Source organism: Sinohyriopsis cumingii, chromosome 1, assembly GCF_028554795.1.
Source record: "Sinohyriopsis cumingii isolate HCF-2022 chromosome 1, ASM2855479v2, whole genome shotgun sequence".
Lineage (NCBI taxonomy): Eukaryota > Metazoa > Mollusca > Bivalvia > Unionida > Unionidae > Sinohyriopsis > Sinohyriopsis cumingii.
This window is the reverse complement of record NC_142961.1, coordinates 127,303,203-127,327,898: the sequence shown is the minus strand read 5'-3', so window position 1 is coordinate 127,327,898 and position 24,696 is coordinate 127,303,203. Positions and strand designations below refer to the sequence as shown.

Below are 24,696 nucleotides of genomic sequence, written 5' to 3'. Positions count from 1 at the left end.
CTGACTGTTTAGGATGAGAACACTTATTTATGTCCATTTAATAGTTGTCCAGGCGGTCTTTACTTATTGGTCTCATGTTAATTACGACATAAACAAGAGATCCTAAACAGAGTGTGGGTGTTTCATTTTAAGTTCATCCATCATCCTTTGTATGATATCCTGTGCTTTTAATCGTTCTTAATGAATGCCTTTTATTTGCAAACACGTCTTGTCAATCAAAGCTCAAATATTATACTTTATACCTTACCCCTTAAATATTACAAAATGCATCAAAACAAGCTGTATGACTAGTCTTGATGTACTCGATGAAATTAGTTTGCTATCTTATTTAGGCAAGAAAATAAAACTTGAAGAAGCTTCTAGCTCAAATGAAAGCCCTGTTCAGTCAACTCATAACTTCTCAAAAGTGCTTCATTCAGAGTGTCGTAATCAAAGATAAAACTTCTGGGGACTCGCGAGTATACATGCAACGCTATGCCTTTTAATGGGGAATTAAGATGTCAAGCCGAATCCTCTAGCTCCCACTTTTGTTTCTCTGCATATCGCTCAAACCGATAGAGATAACTATCCATGTTATTTTTTTCATCGTCAAAGACAGGTAATTTCGGGCCCTTTAATATGCTAGAAACAGAATAATGTTCTCCTTTTCTAGCAGTTATTAACTATAAATGTGAGTCATAATCTCTTTTGTTTATTTCTTTACCTCTACACTTTCTAATCTTGCCACATTTCTAATTCGGCCCTTCTTTCTTCTGCTTCCATTTCTGACTCCCATTTTTTTCTTTCAAAATGTTTCAAAATTTCAAATTTGCTTTCTTCTGCTTCCCTTTCTAATGCCAATCTTTACTTCTGCGTTCCCCTTCCTCACTTTCGAGTTTATTTCCCATTTCTAATTTCCTTGTTTCAGCTTCTTTTCCTAATCTTTCCTTCTAATTCCCGTTGCTTATCTAATATTTTGCTATCTAATTCCCTTTTTCTTGCCCTTTTATCCCTTTCCCGGGTTTGTTCTTCATCAATAAAATGTTCTTAGACTTTCTCGCTCATATCCGACTTGTTTGCCCAAATCAAAAGAAGTCCGTTAGAGATGACAAGACTTTTGTTATAAATTTGAATACATGTCTTAAGGGACGTCAAACACTAATTACGAACCTTATCTTTGCTATCAAAGCAACATAAAGGAACCATATGTGTACGTGAAAGGACCACCCCAGATTTTGAAGATGACTTGTCAAAAAGGTCACAGTCTACGGGATACTACCAGCGCATACGTTCACACAAAATATATCCTTAATTCACTCAATCCAAAGCATCCCACTTCTGACACCAATGTAACATGATTGAAACAGAATTAATGCTTGGATTGAATGACAACGCAACACAATATGTGTAGGAAAGTTTATTAAAAAAAAACGATGAATACATATATTTTCACTACAACACATAACCAAATTTGCACACCAGCCACTACAAATTACATTATTACTATACTGAACATGTTCCATACACCCGTATGTGTAACAAGAATACGAGTATGGTTCTCACATTCATAATGTGCACACTGAATAGAATATGATTTACGGAGCCTTACGAGACAAATGAACAGACACGAGTACGATTCGCGGAATCGTATGATGAAAAATAAAGTAAGTGTGGTTCACGCAACGATACAATACCAACGAAAAATAAGTGGTTCACACAACCATATGATAATAATGAAACATGTATGATTCATACAACCATATGATTACAATAGGAACATATGCATTGTTCACCCTGCCATATGATAACAATATTACAATATGTATGGTTCACACAACCAAATGCCACAAAATAAAGTATGGTTCAAATAATCACGTGTTACAACGAAAAGTGAGTATGGTTCACATAACCACGTGTTAGAAAGCAAATTAGATATGGTACACAACCACGTGTCCTTGTATGCATTTTACAACGTAATGGTCCTTATCCAGGAGTTGAGAAGTCAAGTCATAATTTTTCGTCCTCCAGAATTATAAGTCCATATTAAACAATTTCCACCATGAAACAGATACACTGTCGGTTGAAAAGGTTTCAATGCCACACTACGGATAATAGCCTCACCATCCTGGTTCTTCTAGCCGATCTATCCGTCTATCCTTCCATCGACACATACAGTCTGACACTAAATTCCTATGGCGCTATGGCGACAGTTCGAAGAGTATTGACACTCTCTGGAACGATCTAAGCGATCATTGTATCGCATAAAACAAAAAGCCTCCTCCAAATACATGAGGAAGAAAACAAATGTACACGATCAGGGTTATAGTACCGTGCTTACCGTGCTATACGAGTATCTCGTAGCGAGTGACCTTCGATGTATGGTTTAGTCATAAAATATAAAACAATGAACCACCCTAGGTAACGCTGTATGAGTCTATGAAGTTAAACAAAATTGTTCTTAAGGCATACAAAATTATTTTTCTTGCCTTATTCTGTGATATGCGGTTATTTCGTCATGCTTCAATAACTTCTTACCAAATCACTTTGTATGGTTTGCTTATATACTATAATTGCGAAAGAAGGCTAGGTAATTATACATAAAGTTTATATGCAACTAAATGTACATGATGAGCTGAAGTATCCTGAACGTTTGTAGACATGAAACGCACATTGTTTAGTTGCATATTGTTTTCGTGCTGTGCCTATTTTTATGTAACAATTTACATTATGAACATTATCAGTCATGTGCTGACATGTACCTACGTTCTGTGTGACTGTATATAATTTGGCAGACCCTAATGATGCTAAAATGCATACATTATTTAGTTGTTATACCTTAAAATTGTATTCAAGTCCTATTTTATTATAACTTATGTGTACTACCTGATATATTGTCTGCATTTGATAGTCACTTGGACTATGACATATTTCCCGATATTTAGGATACAAAATATTTCATACCTGTGTACATTTCCAGCATCTGGTTCGCACAAAGTTCGCTTAATTTGAGACACGACAATTCGGAAACAGTGGTTGGGGTATGCGGTCCCAATGTGCTTCACAATCAGGAAACTGAGTGTTCATAATACCATACTTATACTGATGGTCATAAAATGTTAAATATATATCGAATTGCAAGTATGCTCTGTATAGTGTAATACTGTTATAACGGTTTCTCTTTTACAGACGACGATACACGCGTGATACTAGAAATATGGGATCCGTCGAATGAAAACGATTATATCAATGCATGCTATGTAAACGTAAGTGACTTTCACATTATAATGCAGCCACAGAGGGAGTTTTACATTTGTAACTTGGAACAAACGAAAACAACCAGAACAAAACAAAGAAAAACAATTGTGAAGATGTGAGGTATTAATGCAAGCATATATTTTGATAAATAGATTGGTTATGTGATTTTGTTCAAAAAAATCTATCATAAATGTTCCGAACGACTACGTTTGGTTATGTATCTGTTTACCTGTATCAATCTGTATCGAGTTAGTTGGTTTTGTATTAAACACAATGTCAAAACGACACACGAATATAGCTGTGTGTGCATGTGTTTAGCACTAGACGTATATTACCAAAACCTAGTAATAAACGTTTGATAACACTGTATTCGTGAGAAAGATTTAGATAACTGAATGTTCCTACTTTTAAAATGCTATAATTAAAGCTGTGTCGATAAAATGGTGAAAATATACCCGAAGCCATTGTGGGCCCATTCATGTAAAGCAAGGAAAATACAATTTACTCGGAATTTTAAATCACTTATGTCCCTATGTCCTTTCATTGACAAAGTATCATATTTTTTCATAGGAAAACGTTTAAGTATGTGCTAACCTTTGATATCATCAATGTATATATATATATATATATATATATATATATATATATATATATATATATATATATTTCAGGGTTTCAAGACCTTCCATACTTACATAGCGGCACAGGGTAAGCATTTATTTGTTCTAGCAAATGATGAAAGGAATCATAATTACTTATTACTTGAAGAGCAGAGCCATCTATTAGATTTGACGTTATGAATTTCCTATCAGTTCGCGACCATTGCACGTAATTGCAATATTATTACATTAGTATCATAAGTACTATTAGATATGAACTTGATTATCTTCTCTTTGGTACCATTTATGTCACTACTTTATCAAAACTATAAACCTTTGTCTTAAGGCATTGTGTGCCTGTGATAGGATCCATCAACAGTTGTGCTTTGGCTTCGTCAGCTTACAATTTATGTATGCAGCTTCCTTTAAAAGGCTGCTTCACGGTATTTAAGAAAACATATTATCGGGTACGATGACCTTTCACATTTGTTAAAATTGATCCAATCGTAGAAAAAATATCACAGTCGTTATTAAAATTTGCCCATCCCGTCAAAAACCAGCCAACAACAAAAAAACACTAAAACTGTATCAATACACCTATAATGGCCAAATTTGAAAGAAAACATTAGAGCTTGAAGCTGCTACACATATAATCAAATAATTTCAATCTGCTTTCAAGATTTAACAGACGCCTCTCATCTGCTACTAAATATGGCCACCGTAAGTTACTATAAGAAATACGGTACTTGTAAATCTGCCTATTAAGTCAAGAGAAGTAATGTATGATGGGGTAAATCAATAGCACAGGTTCGGGCTTATGTTGTGTTCTCCCCCTTGCGGAAAATACTAATACCACTCATAAATTATATTTCAACGATCGGTAAAATGACACACATTTGGGATTAAACTGTAATTTTTTATTTAAGCGACGGATAATGATACGGATTAATCCAGTTAGGTATATGCAACATAGTGAATTGATGTTATATATTTTTTTTTATAAAACATATGGTATTATCATGCCCAGCAGAAGCGATTTGAATAAAACATATGCCTAATAACGTTACTGCCACTATGTGATCTTTTCTGAAAATAGATTTGTTTATATTATTATTTTGTGGCCTTTGATATATTGAATGTAATTATTCAGACACACATATATATTGTCGTTTTGATAGAATACAACAATAATCCAGGATGCTTTTCATCAAATTATTTTACCGTTATTAACCCAAATATCAAGATCGTCCAATTAAAAAGTATTCGTCACAGGAAATTAATTAAATCACACGAACAAAATCGTAACAATTCCAGACTTTCTGCATGATGTGAGCAGACTGCATTATGTTTCGTTTATATTTAACAGTATTAGGCATTGCGCTCAGTGCCATATTTAAAAGTGATCCCAAAATATTTAGACCTTCCTTCTCCTACTTATATCTATCATATACTACAATCTGCGATATCAAACCCATTGAGGTCTCCTGTTTATTTTGCAATGTTTTATACCTGTGTGTAAATGTTTTACTGTTTTATGGAACTGTCAATGGTTTTCGTTTATAATACAGGATGTAATTTCCTCACCTCATTACTAATGGAAATTCAACTTCTATTTAACAATGTGGATAGGTCCAACGAAGGGAATTTTGAATGATTTCTGGAGAATGATTTGGCAGACTAAATGCAACACAATTGTCATGCTCACTAATCTCACGGAAGAGGGAAAGGTAAATTCAGCTATTATAGTCTGAATTAAAAAGTTATAATTCGATATTTTGACAACCTTACAATATGAAAATATCATTATGTGTACATAGCATCATAAAGACAATCAAAGGGTTGAGAATAATAGAGAGTATACTGCGGTTGATATATTCATTTCAACATTTGCAAATGCTCTCTATTATTGCCAGTCTAACATCATACTTATTTTGTTTGCCAGAATAAGAAGACAAATCTAATTAACAAACCTTGAAGCAAATAATTTGTTTTTGTTTTAAGTAGGTAACTAAAGAATAATGCATCCACCTTTATCTAATAGCAAATATAGATATGCATTAGTATATTACCCTTTGATTCAGTTTATTGTTGAAAAAAAGTATTTTTAATTTCTCTACATTATCTCTGCCATTTTATGTGATTATTTTATTTACATATATTAAAATCGTATCTGAGTAGTAAAATGCAGGACCTCTACTAGTGCATTTGCTACTACAACCAGTACATTTTGCTGTTGCTCCGCCTTCTATTACAATGACTACTATTAGTTTTGTTTGTTTAATCATTATAATATTTTATATTGGTTTAGAATCACTTTAATCGTGGTTCTTCTTCAGTTTTACATTTTGAAGTTAACACGTGACATGTACTACACGAACTAAAGATAATCATTATGTACATTAAGAATAATCCAGACCATATTGATAAGATACGTGTATTGTATGTTATAGTTCTATGATACAAGATGTTTACTCTTAATTTACACGTTTTCAGCACAAGTGTGAACAATATTGGCCGGATGAGGGTTCTGTGGAATATGGAGATATTGTCATCAGACTAATTCATTGTGAAACGTTTTCGGACTTCACAATACGGACGCTATCTATAGGAAAGGTACACTGTTTTATTGGTCTGACACCCTACATCATCATCACATAATCCAATAGTAATATATCCGAAGAAAAGTTACGTGTGTTCTTTTAACCATTTCAATTTTGGCAAATCCGTTTCGGCAAAAAGTGTGTATTATGTTCCACTTGCCCGCAGCTGACGCATCTAACTGTCTTATAGACTGTCAATTAGACAGGTTACAACATAAATGCCAACGTACGGTTACACAACAAACGGATCCAAGTTTTTCATCAATGACATTGTGTTGATTACTTGTTAAATTGTGTGGTAAAAAATGTTCTGTCTACAGGAGATTTTATTTGAATACATCATGAAGATATTTGGTTTTTCAAAGTCTATTTCAATTATATATCTTGTTTCATGTTGTTATCAACATATTTTAAACGATGTCGTAAAGTTATTGTATTGTTCTAATCAAACCCAAAGTAGAAATGATTTGTACATGGCTATTACATGCAAACTGTTATATCTAAGTAAAGGAGATCATTATATTGATTTAATATATCCTTAACATATCAGTATCAAATTAGTAGTAGCAGATTGACTCTTGATTAAATTACATATCGTGTATTGTATTGTGTCTAGTGAATATTGAATTATAATGGCATACAACCTGTAGGTAATACCAAGAAGTGCTTATTAGTACTTTCTAATCATTTCTAATTACAGCCTGATGTTATAATAAAGATTGAAAGCATGCATATACAGACATTCTACAAACTTAAGTCATGTATTTATCAATTAGTAATTATGTTTACTTGTCTGTTCTAGCAGTATTACCTCGTTTTAGGACAATCTCGCATGGTTCTCAACACTGCAATCCAACTAAGTAAACAATGTACAATTATCACTGATAGGAAACAAGAATCAGTTTAATAATTACCAAATCAGCGTGTTGTTACTTTTATGATAAGATTACAATTTTGGTTGAGTTTGAGTACCGTTTCCACTCAGTGTTACTACACTTGTGTTAGTTACTAACACCGTTTCTACTATTTTCTTTAGAGCAACAAATCAACTTTCTATACCTACATAATGACTAATTTTATCAATTATAAAATGACCCTTCCGCTCTTGCTCCAGCTTCAAAACTTAAATACATTTGTTGATTAATCTACTTTAATGACATGTATATGACTGTAAATTAGGAACACATTAACATACAGAAGATTTTCCTTCTTGATATATATTGAGAAACCATTCCTATTCACCAATAATTGGTATAAAACTATGCTTTGAAGTGTGCAACTACCATACCAATAATGAACGATACGTGATTTCACACCTGAAGAGACACAGCCGATAATCATAACATCATACCTATTGAAAATCCATATATATATATATATATATATATATATATATATATATATATATATATATATATATATATGTATGTATATATATATATATGGAGTTAACGATACGGAACAAACTAACACAAGACAAAAAAAAACCGGCTAAAACCTACAACGAAACAAACAAAATAATGAAATTACGATACTAAAACAGAACAGAGCAAATAATTAAATATTCAATACTACAAACGTTAAAAAGTAAAATAAATAACCAACATCCATTTGTACAGTTGAAATCATTAGAATAGTTTAGTATTAGAACTTCTAAAATCGTATTCTTGGATTATTCTTGGATTACATTTGGATTTAATTCTTAAAACTCTAATTTCATCTTTTTTCATCCATTTGTACAGCATTTTTCCAGGAAATAAATTGTATTATTTTTCAAATCTTCTTGTGTTCACCCTTTCCTGTGTAACTGTCTATTCGAGCCTAAACACCTAACATAAGAATTTCTTCAATCGTACATTCTGATAAACAAATTACTTTAAAAAAAGCTTCATAATAATAATCTGAAACATGTCCATTACAGATAGAAGGATTAACTTAAATTAGGTTTGTCTCATATTGATTAGTAAATCACAAAATAAATGTATTTTAGTTAAACCATAGTTATTAATTTACACCACGTATTCAAGGTTTGAAAACAAGATCTAACGTCAGTGACATGATAGTTTTAAGGACTGTACAAATGGTGCAAACAATGAACTAACATATATATATTCTTTAGCGGCTCATACTCTGTGGTTTAAGTTGTTGAGCTTAAATAAATTAAATAAATAAATTTTAATGAGAAACGTAATGTTCTAGTTTTTTTTTTGCCCTTGATTATCGTTAACGCCAAAACTGACAAATGTATAACTCCATACAAATAACAGTATTATCAATGAGTCACTAATTAGGTAGTGCCATAAACAAAATATTAAATTTCAGATGTCTCATTGCTTATTATGAATGGATATGATTACATTATGACATTATGCAAACCTTAGAATAATTATCAATGTCTACATTTAGACAAATGGAAAATCAAAAGGAGGTAAATCTGAAGCACATCAAATCAGTCAATTCCACTTCACTGCCTGGCCAGACAGGGGTGTACCGAGGTTTGCATCATCATTGGTTCATTTCCGTCAGAAGATTCGTGCTGCAAATACAAAACAACAAGCCGAAGGACCGATGATAGTTCATTGCAGGTATGTACTTTTAATTCCCATTTTCATGTTTAGCTTAATTGTTGCTTGTTTGCACGCTTGGTGCTTGGCTGAATGTTCGGTTGCTTGGAGTGACTGTATGGTTTGTATAGAAGATCAATATCATATACATATAAATTAACTTATTGGTGGCGCCATGCATAGTACCAAGATGTACATAAGTATTTGCTAGATAGAACCTGTTTGACAATTGAATATATTCCAAAATTAACTTAAGCATTTGATCATATATGATTTCTAAATGACGTGCATTAGGTGAAAATGTTTACAACAGAACATTACTTCTCAGATTTCTCATTATTCGTGTGATTCAGCAAAAAATATTATTTGGTTTATTAAGTTTTGGAAACTATGACCGGGAATCAGATAAAAACAAAAAAGATAAGATTGTGTGCACCATTCAAAGTGATATAAATTATGTGGCTTATTAATTATTATACTTATTAAAATTAGTAACAGTTTTGCAATAAAAATAGCTTAAGATAGTTGTATATGACTGCTTTAAACTGCATACTTAAATACGCAAATTCTACAATATGATTTAAGCTACACAGATAATGACATTGTATTTGGATATGACTTAGAAAATGAAAGGGATAAAAGGAACAAATTAATTGATTGAAAAAAAAGAAATCAAAGGAACAAAGGATCATTTATATTTTTAAGAATGTTTCTATGTCATGCCTTTAATGTTTGTCTCGAAAGCAGGTTTCAAATTCCTATCCAAATCTACACCACTAATCTGAGCGAGAAAATAGTATAGCTCGCTCATGGAAGGATTGATAAAACGAATCAACATATATAGTTGCATTCAAAATCAATTTCATTACACAACGATCACATATATGCAATAATTATTTTGATGCTTGAAGCCAATCATTAACAAAACCTGTGAAGACTGTGATATTATGTAAAGATAAGTCGATAGAACATGTGAAATTAGTACAGGTGGAAGACACGTAAAAACAGGAGGAGCAGAAGCACGTAATACAGAAGCAAGTGTTAAAGGAGTGAGAAAAACAATTGTATTTATCAAATTTACTATCCATAAAATTAGATAAGTTGCAAAAGACCAACAGTTGCAATAATGGCTACACTTGTTGCAATTTTCTTTTCAATTCTTGCCCGTACAATTTCTCGAAGTAGACTTTACAATCATTTTTTATAATGTATTTATATGGTGCTAACTCGTTAATATTGTATACGTTTCGATATATTCAACTAGCCCTGACCTGAAAATTTTAACTTATTCAATTTGACGGTTCTAATTTATATTTCATATATATTCATATCTTTCTTAACTGCATTGTCGTTTTGTTTTATCTTTTCCTCTTAATGTTCAAAATACACTGCAAAGACCTATATTTATGAGGTGGCAACTACTGCAGATTTCTACGATTTCTAATCCGTGTTTGTTGTTGTAGATGTACTCAACGCATATTTGTAGCTATTTTACAAGACGACCACTCAATAAAACCTTGCCCAATTCAGCAATTATTTCAATCAGTCATTATTGGATTTTGTTAATGCATAAGTCAATTAGTTTATTGTCATGCAAACTTTTTCCATAACTTAATTTATCATTTGTTTGATAAATCTTTTTATATGCTTACAATAGTTTCTACTGGTTGATGTAAATATATGCACGTAAGAAAACAATTTGTGATATAAATGTTATATCCTCGAGTAATTATGGACTCACTACTAATTCCACCCTTTCTTTACTTATATAGTTTTTTTTTATAATATTATATTGGGTGGACCTATTTTAGAAATTACTGTTGAATTTGTAATTTCGTAAGATGATAATGTTTTATATTTATGTTTTTATAAGACTAGATATTTTGGTAAATGTGTCATCAATGTTAAAACTAGGTTATAATTTATATGGCTTTATCTAACATTTACCTATTTTTTGTCTTCAGTTTTCGTATCCACAGTATAAAATTACAATAAGCTACAGGAACTTCAACTAATTTATTCCTCAGTATTATTATGGTCGTTATAAAAATATGCAAATATATTTCTAAAATCTTGCCCGCCTTCCGTCATGATCATAATGTGATAATAATGGATATGTAATGTGAAGCTTATTTTTCGTTGACAAGAATGAAAAAGGTAACCGGACTACAGTTTGAATGGAACTACAAACACGAACTGACTGTCATTATCGCAAAGGGAACATGTTAAAAGAGAAAACGAATAAACGTTTAACTGACAAGGAGTTGGAAACAATGGATTATATTCAAATCAAGAAACATTTGAAACAAATTTCATTTAAGATAATTACATTTGTACGGTCAATCTCTCATTTCATCCTACCTGGAACATATTTATTTAGTAAATGTGCTTGCAGTGATGTTCATACAGCTCACAGAAGAAGGCTCAAATATATCAAATGGTAGAGGCTTTTTTAAATGATGTTGGTAATCACTGCTGGCCAATCTTTAAAAAGATGAAATGCCAGTATGATATGACAAGAGCCGTAAACATTGGAATAGGAAAGAACACCAAAAAAACCCATAAAGGTGCAATAACTGCATTGTAATTAATGCATCTCTTCAGAATTGCGATAGCTATGTTGGCTACGTGGTACTATTGATGAACACGATAAACGAAGAGAAACAAGGGAGACTAAACGATGTTATGCAATATATCATTCATATAAGTTAAAAGTTTTAATTTACTTTATTTTTACTACGATTGCGTTTTTTTTTATTCTGAGATACTGTCCCCTTACATGTCCTATTATACGTTTTATATTGTATTTGACCAATTAAATTTTTTTGTGGATAGCATAATCCAACCGTCTTCAATAAAATTAGTTTACCTGATCAATTCCAATACAGCAGTTGAATGATAATAGTCACAATTATATCATCTGAATTGGCTCAATCAATAAAGGTTCCCATATTATAAAGTTAATGAATGAAAACATACGCACACAATGTGATCATGATATCGTTGTAATGCCTAAAATATCCATATGATTTACATGCGATGTATCCATACAGTTATTAAAATGTAATATTTGCGCCCCCCACCCACCAAACTATTCTTTCAGCTGTATTTGTGTATAGGAACCTTGGAGATATAACATTGAAAATGGTGATGTCACATTTAATGACATCATTGATTCGTATTATTGTTATGGTCAATGATATCTAATGGATAGTTTCAAGTATCGAAACTGCGTTGATATCTTCCATTGTGCAATGACCGCACGCATTTAATAAATGCCCTCTTTAAGTCCTCTTTGATAAAAGACGTTTTCAATATTGGAAATGTCTTTATCTTTCTTGAGGACACATTTATGCTCGTGCAAATGGTTGGTTGTTTTTCATTAGTTTCTCATAATAACTTCAAATTCACTTAGAGGTAAGTGTCGTCCACGAAATCGTTGTATGTAAGAAAGTAATAATCTAGCAGTTCGCTAACAATTCTGTGAATCCAACCTGCCGCATTTGCCATCCGTCTCCTGAGGATGTCTACAAATTCAAATACTATGTCGCAAAATAAAAACCGAGTGGGTCTTTGGACTAAATGAATAAGACAAACACAGTGTGAGAAAGATGGAAATTTATGAATGAATTAATAAAGAAAAATATATGATGTAAAAATACAATGATTCTCTCACGCTCTCAACATACGATTTACTCAAATCACTCTACACAACATTCACACATCGAAAATAAACCAAAAATATTAAATTAATATGAATTACATATCCAAGAAACTCATGCACTGCACATACGCTTCAAACAGTATTTTACACAATAAGAGATTCACATAATCTCGAATATGAATTCAGTAAGTTTCTAAATAATCTTAAGAACACAACGAAGATTCAAAATAACCTTATGAACATAACGAATATTCAAAATAATCAATAGATATAATAAAAGCAATGGAACAACAATTTGATCCAAACGTATGCTTCTAGACCCCTTGTACTGTCGCACGATTCCTTGGGTTGTCAACACTATTATCGACCGCTTGCACCCTTTATGAATCCACCACGAGTACAGTCATACGTTACACGTACAGGCAGTATACAGCACTTTTCTCAATTTGCTACGTCTACGTCCGTGGCACATACATACTTGCATACATACATAGGTATCGACAGCACGTAGCATTAAATGTTCTAGAAACTCCAGATAGCTCTAAGCAACTTTAGACGGTTTTGGACAACTTCAGACCGCTCTAGTCATATTCACAGTCACATTGACAATCACACTTCACAGCGACAGACACAATCACAGCGACAGTCACAATCAGCTACAATAACAGTCAGCTACAATAACAGTCAGCCAACATCACAGTCAGAATAAGCTACAAACACAGTCAGCTACATTAAAACTAAATTGGTCATAATGATAGTTTCTGTATAATTTCTAGATGTATGATAATACTTTAACCTCTAACAATGACTTGTAATTCAATGCTTTAAATCTACGTTGTAATACATGCATTATTACGCGATAAGACATTACAAACCGGATAAGCTTTGCATATTAAATGAAAACGTAAATGTAACACTTAACCCTGTGGCTGGAGAACAATGAAGAGCGTACACTCCTTGGCGTGATCCAAAACCGACCAGTGTGGTTTTAGAAATTGGTCCTACTTAAATCCATAGGAGAGTGAGTAAAAGTCAGGTAGAATACCCGTGCATATCATGTTAGTCATGTTACCTCGACACAAGTAATCTCTGTGGCCAGGTACATGTTAATACAGTCGCTTACCTGGAAAATCACATTTACCCTAGATAACGTTGTACGCATGTACAGCGATAAATAGTCGGATAGTTTTAAGACAAAAGCAAGTTATTTCTTTGCCTCATTCTGTGACACACTAGTCCATACATTGTCATTTCGTCTTGGGTAACGCTTCTTCATGAAACACACCCGATCCTGCAAAAATGGTACCGATTGTTGGTTGTGACCAGATATGTTACCATGTAATTTTGCAAGCAGACTTATTTCCACATACTTATTTTGGCACGGTTCTTTGAAATGCTCCGTCACACTAGCCTTGATTTCAAGAACTTTAGTGGTGCAATAATGAATGTTCAGATCAATTTGAAATTCTTTATTGAGATGTTGATTCGCTGTTTGTAATCGCGGTGTGTGTTGCAAAGTTTGATTAGGCAACAATTGGCAATACTCTCTTTAGCTTCAAATCATTTTTGAGATGTATAAAGCACCAACAACGCCTACCTTCGAAACACACAACTGGCACAACGCAACTCTTTCAGACTAGACTTGTATAAAGCAAAGTGCTACACATCTGTCTTGTTTCAAGGTTGAATTATGAAATGTAAATATGTGCATTTAGTGACTATCACATAATTGTTTGTCTGTTCCTGTAAATGATGGTTAGCCAATGTAGGTAATGGGTGATCCTTAGGTGCTTGACCTTATTCTAAAGTTAACAACAAAATCTTTGTAGTTTATCCGGACATTTTATAATCTCAGCTAAAGCCTTAAATAGTTTTGGAAATTGAAAACCAACTTTACAGGGGTTAATTTGTAGTTTGCGTTAGATCCCGTGAAAGTTTCATATTTTCAGCATTTCGTTAGACCCATCCCTTATCTTGCAAGACAATCCATCAGCGTTACTTTTAGTCATGTCAATTATAATGATATTATGGGTTGGTTCCACTGATTATGCAACTTATCTCATCAGTACAACAAATCGCAAATTTACGCTAAGATAATATTTGTTATACTATATTGCATGTGTCATCTCGGTAACTCCTGCGACGCAGCTGGTGCCATGACGTATCGGTTTGTCCTTTCCCTTGGATCCATCAGCTGCGTGGAAAGGGGTGATCAACTGCATGGGCAACAGTTGATTCTCCATATCACCCTGCTCAGGCTTGCGCCCTGGAGAGGACACTCCAACTTCGCTCCATAGCGTCTACACAACACGGGAAGGAGCAGTTTACCGGTTATAAGTCAATGCTCGATTGGCGTAGAGCCAGACGGCAGGGGCTGCTTCTAACGGTGGGAGAGACCAACATGTTTCACTGGACAGCTACCGACCGCCTCAAACTGGGCAGCCCCTCAGGCAATAAGGTGCCGTCCCGCCACAGTTCGCCTGCCTTGCTAGGTGCGTAAATCTTAAAGTAAGCCAGTACCTGACCAGCGGACTGCAATTACTGCACCAAGAAATAACAAAATAAAAATAAAAAAGAAGACTTCAATCCTCAAGATAGCTACATGGAATGTCCGGACCATGCTGACTGGGCTTTCAGATGATCTCCAGACAATCAGTGACGACGAACTTGCAAGGCTCCAGGTCGACATTGCCTCACTATAGGAGACACGACTACCAGATTCTGGGTCCCCCAGAAAAAAGAACTACAAAATATTCTGGCAAGGAAATAGTGCAGATGAAGCCAGAGAGTTTGGTGTTGGATTTGCTATCAGGAACACTCTGCTGGGAATGATCGAAAGCTGCCAACAAGGAAATGGAAGACTGCTATCCCTCCGCCTCCACACCACAAACGGGCCTGTCATCCTGATCAGTGTTTACGCTCCCATACTAAGATCCTCCACATATACAAGGATGAGTTTTATGATGAGTTAAGCTCGCTCATCGACAAATTTCCGAAGGAAGAGAACTTGATTTTGTTGGGCGACTTCAATGCTAGGGTGGGTGCCGATCATGTCTCTTGGCCCTCCTGTCTTGGCAAGTTTGGCGTTGGGAAGATGAATGAGAATGGGCAGCGCCTTCTAGAGATGTGCTCGTACCACGAATTCAGCATCACCAATTAATTCTTTCAGACAAAGCCACAGCAAAAATTGTCTTAGAGGCATCTCCGGTCTAAACACTGGCACCAGCTGGACTTGATCATTACAAGACGGTCAGCCATGAAGGGTGTGCTTCTTACCCGTACCTTCCACAGTGCTGACTGCGACACCGACCACTCGCTGGTGTGCTGCAAAATGAAGCTTCAGCCAAAGAAGATCCAGCGCTCTAGGCAAGAGGGTCAACCACGCATTGATGTGAGCAAGACATCATATCCAGACAAGGCTGAAGAATTCACCTATGGTCTTTCCAAGACGTTTGACTCAGAACCCCCCAACGGCAATGCCAAAGAATGATGGGATCACATCAGAAAGACTGTATACAGCACAGCCACACGGATCTTTGGTAAGAAGCAATCAAAGGACAATGACTGGTTTGAGGCTAACTCTGCCACACTCATGCCAGCCATGGAAGAGCGTCGCAGTGCTCATCTGCAATACAAGCGGTCCCCTTGTCAGAAGACACTACAGGCATACAGGTATACCAGAAGCAAAGTGCAGAGATTAGCACGGCAGTATGCCAATGAATACTGGCTTCAGCTCTGTCAGATTATCCAGTCAGCAGCAGATATTGGAAACATCAGAGGCATGTACGATGGCATAAAGAAAGCAATGGGTCCCACGAAGAAACTGTCAGCACCACTGAAGTCTGCCACAGGCGATATCATCCTCTGCAAGGGCAAGCAGATGGAGCTTTGGGTGGAATACTACTCCGAACTGTACTCCATAGAGAACTACGTGAACAATGATGCCATCAACGCCATTGAAAAAATCCCTCTCATGGCCGAACTGGACGAGAAACCTACAGTAGACGGACTAAAGAAGGCCTTAGAGAAACTGTCCCTAGGTAAAGCCCCAGTAAAGGATGGCATCACAGCAGAACTCATCAAGTGTGGATGTAGCGTGCTGCTCACACACCTGCACGACCTCCTTTGCCAGTGCTGGGACGAGGGGGCAGTGCCTCAGGGCACTAGAGATGCTAACATCATAACCCTTTACAAGATCAATGGCGACAGAAGCGACTGCAACAACTACAGGGGCATATCACTTCTCAACATCGTGGGTAACGTTTTCGCACGCGTCATCCTGAATAGACTGCAGACGCTTGTTGACAGAGTTTACCCAGAGTCGCAGTGCGGGTTCCGCACAGAGAGGTCCACAATCCACATAATCTTCTCTGTCAGGCAACTGCAGGAAAAATGCAGAGAGCAACACAGACCCCTCTTCCTGGCCTTTATAGACCTCACCAATGCATTCAATCTGGTCAGCAGAGACGGACTCTTTACAATCCTGGCGAAAATTGGTTGTCCTCCAAAGCTGCTAAGCATGATCCAGTCCTTCCACGATGACATGAAAGGCACAGTGCAGTACGATGGCTCAACACCTGTCCCCTTTGACATCCGCAGTGGAGTTAAACAGAGCTGTGTCCTTGCCCCCACGCTCTTCGGCATCTTCTTCGCTGTCTTTCTCAAGCACGCCTTTGGGACGTCCACAGAAGGGATTTACCTGCTTACCTGCACACACGATCAGACGGCAGACTGTTCAACCTGGCACGACTGAAGGCAAAGAGCAAAGTGCGTGAAGTAACCATCAGGGACATGCTCTTCGCAGACGATGCTGCTCTAGCCACCCACACAGAAGCTGAGCTTCAGCGCCAGATGGCCCGCTTTGCTAAAACATGTGATGAGTTTTGGTTAACCATAAGCCTAAAGAAAACAAACGTGAAGGTTCAGGACGCGGACCCCCCAAGCATCATCATCAACAACTACGAACTTGAGGTGGTGAGTCAGTTCATGAATATCGGCTCTACCATCACCAACAACCTCTCGCTTGATGCTGAGCTCAACAAGCGGATCGGAAAGGCATCAAAAACTCTCTCCAGGTTGTTTTAGAGAGTGTGGAACAACAGCATGCTGACCATGAACACTAAGATCATTGTGTACCGTGCTTGCGTGCTAAGCACTCTCATGTACCCCAGTGAAACCTGGACTCTATACACCTCACAAGAGAAAGGAATGAGCGACTTTCACATGCGATGCCTCCGACGCATACTCGGGATCACCTGGAGTGATCGTGTAACAATCAACGAGGTGCTTGAGCGTGCCAAGATTCTCAGCATGATCGCACTCCTCCGCCAACGCCACATCAGATGGCTGGGCCATGTACGTCAGATGGTTGACGGACGGATCCCCAGAGACATTCTTTATTCGGAACTCTCCTCTGGCAAAAGGTCGATCGGACGGCCACATCCCCGCTTCAAGAATGTCTGTAAGCATGACATGAAAGCCCTTGATCTTGATATCAACACCTGGGAAGAGCTCGCTCTAGACAGATCAGGCTGGCGACATGCCCTGATCACTGGTCTGAAAGCCGGAGAGGACAAACAACGCTTGCTAGCTGATGAAAGACGATCGCAGAGGAAGAAAAAACAGCTTCAACCAACACCTGACACAACCTTCAAGTGCAGCAAGTGCAGCAGGGACTGCCAGTCCCGCATTGGACTACTTAGCCACAGCAGACGCTGCACAACCCCCAACCGGGACATCTCGCATGGGCGCAGTTCCATCGTCTCTCGAGATTAACGGATGCCAACTAAATTATATTGCATACATGCGTCCAACGGACTCTAGGCAGCATTATGTCCAAGATAATTCATTTCCTCTGTTTAATTTCTAAAATGGCGAGTTTATGGTTGCGATAGTGAGTGTCTAACTCATATTTGGTGTTTTAATCTTCTTTACTGTACCCCAGAATTTGCATCCTAAACTTACACATCACTAGATTTATTTGTTTATCAGTAATATTATGTTGTAGACAAGAGGTGTCGGCGAATTGTCAGTCCTGGTAGGTGCTGGTCAATAACAATGTGTATTTGTTAGTGTGCGTAGGTGTTGGTCAAAATATGTGGGACCTGGTTTGAAGACTATGTTTTGGTTTGCTGGTGTTGTGAGAGTCAAATGTCGTTTCTGGCCAATAGTACTGCATAATGGTTAGTTGGCATTGGTGCTGGTTAGTAACGAGTTGCTGCTCATAAAGATGTAGCATTGGTTACTTGGCGCAGGTGTTCCTTACTACTAGAGAGTGCTAGTCATTTATATTTTTTGTCAGTGAATGTGAGTGTTGGTTTGTAGATTCATGTGTTAGTCTTAATGTGTTTCATGCTTATCAATGGGTGAGCTTGGTTGCACCCAAAATGAAGGCCACTGTTAAATTCCCATATTTGTACTACTGCGATTTAATGTTAAATTCCTATAGCCATTATAGTTTTATCGATTCTTAATAATATTCACACCATATATATATATATAAATCATAAGCTCCATAACGACACATTGCATAATCTAAGTTCACTTCTAAATTGGTCATTGCATTGGATTTGAATCTGTAAGACAGTGATTAATAATGAAATAATAGCCTATGAAAATGTGATTTTATGTATACGTATTACAATAGAATCGTCACGAAAATAACAACCCCATTGACATTAAATAATATAAACAATGTGTCTAATAAAAATTGGGTGTAGCTTTTAAATAAATTGTCTGATTGATGAAGTAGAATAATGAAATCATCATTGAATTTGATTTCGCTCGAAATTTATATGTTCATCATTTGGTCGTTCTTATTGTAATTAGATTTGTATTGTATTACTTTCATTTAAATACTTGTTTTCACTTTTCTTTACTATCTTTATAAACAGTGCCGGAATCGGTAGGACAGGAACCTTCCTGGCTCTTGACTACCTACTTGACCAGGCAGAGGAGCTGGGCTACATCAATGTGGTGAAATGCGTAGAGACCATGAGGAAACAGAGAGTCAACCTCGTGCAGACTCTTGTGAGGATTATTATGATATACATCATAAAGATGACTACTCTGACGACAATGAAAATGATAATAATAATAATGCATTTTTATAGAGGAGAGATTTTACATAATTTTACATACATTACATACACAGAGTTGATAAACAAACGTATCTACCGACCACTGAAAACTGTATATATTTTAATCTCTGATGGGCAGAGCTACTTAGCTTGGTTTGACGTCGCTGCGTCAACTTCATTACAACGAACGTAACAGGTAATATAGGTATGCGATTAGTGCAGCAAATGCAGTGTAATTAATACATAGTAAACGTTATATAAAAAAGTACATAGGGAGGAAATGTGTTTACGTCCTACAAACTTGAACCAGATGATCTTTATTTTCATTTAATTTTCAGGAACAGTACATCTTTCTACACGAGGTTCTCCTCGAAGCATTAACTTGTACCACTATGGCTGTGTCGACTAGTGAATTCCAAGAAACTCACAGGAAACTACTTGAAATAGACATTACGACAAGAAAACGAATGTTGGATGATGAATTCAAAGTACATAATTACACCTTTAATACTTTTACTAAGCAAAGTTATAATTATTTTCATGTTTAGAACGCCGTATTACCGACATCAATATCATGTGTCCTATATAAACGTTCATACAACTCATTTTATAAGTTTTAGCTTTTTCCACGTAATTTAATGAGTTTTAACAGCATAAAATAGTCCATGTTTTCAAGACAATAAAACTCTATTCATTAAAATTTTTACATAGTTCCCATTGGCTATTCATTATACAAACTTCTTACGTTATCGCTTTTTGTGGTTATCTTATTTTGCAAAATACTTTACTTTTTGAAAAATCCAATTCATATTTGTAAACATGACACAATATAGAGACATTTTCTTCCAATCGACTTTAAAACTTTTAAACTTGGAATTTATTTGGCTATGAATCTGTTTGTCTTCATTATGGATATTTTCATTAATAAACAACATAAATCTGTACATGATTGATGATATCATTGTAATTTATATTAAAAACGCGATCCGTACGATCAATGATGGAAACAGTGTAGGGTAATGTAAAGCGGATGTGCATGTTGATGAATAATTTTATTAAGAGATGGTTTTTGGAACGTGTTTATCTATATAATTCCCATTTTCTGGAAGGTGCATTTATATTAAATTTTGACTCGAGTCATTAAAGAAATTAGTTGACTGGTGATGTATGGGCTAAGGAGGTTTTGTACATCTTAAATCATAAACTCCTGTACAATCTATTTCGTGAATTATGAACGTATACCGTAACACAGAGAGCTTGACGTATTACCCATTATGATTTTGTACCGTTTTTATAATGACTTTTGTACTCCAAGCGTCGGTTTACCTCCCTTTGATAGGAGATAACTCCAAGCGGAATATCACCATCTCAAAATGTAACTCATGTTGTATATCTCATTGATCCTTAGCACATTAATGGGAGGTATTCGCCGTATTTATACTGTCAATTAAAAACGATGCATTATGTACTTCAGTCCGAAATAAATAATTACCTTTGTATTGTGAATATCATTGTCAAAATGTATTAAGTTCATATATATGTCAAACACAGTCTGTTGACCGAGACTTGAGCGTTCAGTCGTGATCAGCAGTTAATTACCTTTAGTGTCAGACGCGGGACTACAATTCCGTTCACAACCTCTTTGTTAAGTTGATGACACTTTAGTTACAACTATATACATTGACCTTTTCTATTCCATGACATTAGTGTATGACGTGAAGACTTTTGTATGCTATTTCAGAAGAAACTCATGATTCTCTGCTTGCTTGTTAATATGCAATACAAAACTGAAATCGTACGAGCTTTGAGAATTGTGGAAAATAGAATGCACAACTACTTTGTGTTCACAGCATTCAAATAGATCTCCGAGCATAATAGTATTCCTCTTCGATAATAAATATAACGATTCATGTTATTGAATCGATTATTTTGCATAAATCCACTGTATAATAAAATATCAAAGAACACGTCTTATCTGAGCTTACTCGCGTTTTCATGATCTCAAACACTCCTAGTTTATTAAACACGATCATTATGCAGACTTATATACCCGTCATTGCTTATGTGGTTTCGTTAATTCAGTCAACGTCCCTATATTCGATGTATTGTATTTAAATAAAACCCACTATTTAGTAAACTAAACGTGTCACCTATGTCCGTTAAAATATTGTTTTATATTTCAAAGCCCTTAAAAAGTGTACTTCTTCAGCGAAATTTGACACCAATCAATTCAGTAAAGAGTCGGTATATTGTCTACTGGAAATCAAAACAGAACTATATGATTTGTAAGTGCATCCCTCGCTATAAATCAAAACTGGTGCTATAAACACTCAGTACCTGTATTTATATGGCGACATATGAGGTATTTAGGAATAATACACTCCGTAGAAACAGCGAATCGCTTACAAAACATAATAAACCATTTCTCATGAAGTGGTTTTGTAATATCTCTTTGATAAACTCACCACGCCTTAATCGCATATCCGCATGTTCAGGTTATCTAAAATTTAAATATCTTTGTTTATATGCAGAAGCTACCCATGTATGTGTCCGATCCAGAAGAAGACGTGTATGCAAACGCGAAGAACGTGGAACATAGGCATAAAAACAGATATTCAAACATTTTGCCAGGTATCATTGGAACATGCGTTTCGTTCTAGAGTTTCAATATCATATAACTTTATGGAAAAGAATCAAATGTTCATGACAATTAAATATCCTTTTCTTTGAGAAATGAGATTAGAAGTTCACTATTGACATACTTTTGGAAGCTGTTTTCATTTGTTTTATATAATCGATGTACATAACCAGCCTCTCCAGCAAATCGATTACAGTGCTAATGAATTCCGGCTTTTCTACAAAATGTGACATTATCAATATTGTGTCCTATTTTACACACTTTTAGGTGTTGTATTTGGAAATAAGTTATGTGTATATATTTGGTTGTAAATATATTATATAAGAAGTTTATTTCGAACTGTTTCCTTTTCAGACAAAAACCATTGCCCGTTTTTAAATGTCTACGTCAAAGGGAGAGATTCTTACATCAATGCTGTCTTCCTACCTGTATGTGATCTGTTTTCATCGTGCCAAATCATAGTTTTCAGACATATTGGTTTCCCAAAATGACATCGTGTTCCATTTTTGAACTGACTATTTATAAGAGAAACTTGTGTGCATTCCGCAACTTATTAAATGGTTGCCAAGCATGCATAATATATGCTAATCACTGTATTGATCGTTAGGTTGACTAGATATTATTTTTACTAACGACATCCCGAAGAAGCATGACACATCATTTGAAAATATGACAAAGTTTCTATATACGCTTCACGAAAGCTTTAATTGCTAAGTCATTTAAAACCTATAATATATTAGCACATTTAACTGACCGATAAATGCATCTACCAATAACATAGGAAAAGTGTTGACTCCACCTGATTTTGATAAAACAATAATAATGCTTACCTTACTTCCCCAATTAATGTTGGTTTAATACATATAGATTCGTGTCATAAAGTCTGTTCATGTTGGCAATAGGTATTAACTAATAAAAAGCTAATGAATCATAATTCGTAGAGAATTATGCATAAATACTGAGCTCATTATGTGTATCGTATATATATATATATATATATATATATATATATATATATATATATATATATATATATATATATATATATATATATATATATGTATATAAGAGAATGAGAAAAGTGGGAAGATGGACATATATCACATCATGCGTACATTATACAGGCTTACAAGGAGAACAACATCTTTATCATCACCCAAACACCACTTGAGAACACAATCGTGGACTTTTGGAGGATGGTGTACCAGTTTGAAGTTGGTTCTATTGTGATGCTGAATACGCTATCAGAAATGAAGGTAATGCTGAAATCAAGGCGCAACCTCTGCTACGTAAATAAGTGTAAATCAATTTCTCATAATGACCACTTAGCATCACTTAAGATTATAAATGCACGCCAACACAAACGTCTACTACAAAGTAATCTGGCCCACTGAGTTTCCATGGATATATTTGATTCCTTTAAAATTACTTAAATTCCTTTTCAATGGAAAAACATAATTCGTAGTCTCTGTAATGTTACTTGCAATATACATACATGTCATTGCGGGAGAGTAATGGGACTTAGAAGAAGAAATTGTTTGTGGGCAATGTTCCCAAATTATAGCACAAGCTTGACACACAGTGCTTTCGCGGAGATTGCAAACAATGCTATGTATTATTCGAGGCTATAACCTGTACCTGGGACTTATACTTTACTTATCATCCGTCAATGGACACAATAGAGAATCTCTTAAAATGGATGCATTTATATTTTGTAAGACATATGTTAATAGTACCTATACTTTCTCACAGCTATGTATTAATTAGCAGCAGAGGGGGCGAATCCGACATTTTGTCCAATCGTCATTTGGCTTAATTAATACTTTCTGCAACTCAACTATCTAGTGTCGTCAGCGCCTGGTAAAAAAAAACGACGTCGTCGTCGGGGGATCGTCCAATCGTCATTTGGTTTAATTAATACCTTCTGCGCGCCGATCCCCAGCGTCGTCAGCGTCCGGTAAACACATCGACGACCGCGTCGATGTCATCGCCCCCTCTGCTGCTAAGTGGTTATTTACAATGAAAATTATTTACAACTAACCGAATATTTGGTCAAGTCCGATACGATATCGTGTCCGAGGATCATGTAAATTTATCGTTACGAATCCATGTGGGGTCGACTGAGCATGACTAAAAAAGTTTCGAAAAACATTAAAGTCCATGTCACCGCCGCACCATGTCTGCCAAATATTTCGTAGCGTGTGTGTATCAACGCCGTTGAATACAGTAAGAATATTGCAGTTGTCTCTGATTACTTTTGGAATCTGAGTGTATCGTTGAGTGACATATATCACGTCAGTGTTTTTATGCCTGCCTCT

At 35.5% G+C, this 24,696-nt stretch overlaps 1 protein-coding gene across 7 annotated transcripts in view; it reads left to right on the top strand.

Annotated features, from left to right (window-relative positions):
- Positions 1–24,696, top strand: part of LOC149807837 (receptor-type tyrosine-protein phosphatase alpha-like) — a 156,587-nt gene that overhangs the window by 111,930 nt on the left and 19,961 nt on the right. For all 7 annotated transcript variants that reach the window (XM_089971307.1, XM_089971323.1, XM_089971326.1 and 4 more), the window contains 10 exons: positions 3,166–3,242; positions 3,906–3,942; positions 5,463–5,560; positions 6,327–6,446; positions 8,840–9,018; positions 19,555–19,690; positions 20,079–20,228; positions 22,272–22,371; positions 22,733–22,806; positions 23,503–23,634. In XM_089971307.1, the coding sequence (XP_089827433.1) occupies positions 3,166–3,242; positions 3,906–3,942; positions 5,463–5,560; positions 6,327–6,446; positions 8,840–9,018; positions 19,555–19,690; positions 20,079–20,228; positions 22,272–22,371; positions 22,733–22,806; positions 23,503–23,634 (1,103 nt within the window). The remainder of the gene's footprint in view (positions 1–3,165; positions 3,243–3,905; positions 3,943–5,462; positions 5,561–6,326; positions 6,447–8,839; positions 9,019–19,554; positions 19,691–20,078; positions 20,229–22,271; positions 22,372–22,732; positions 22,807–23,502; positions 23,635–24,696) is intronic.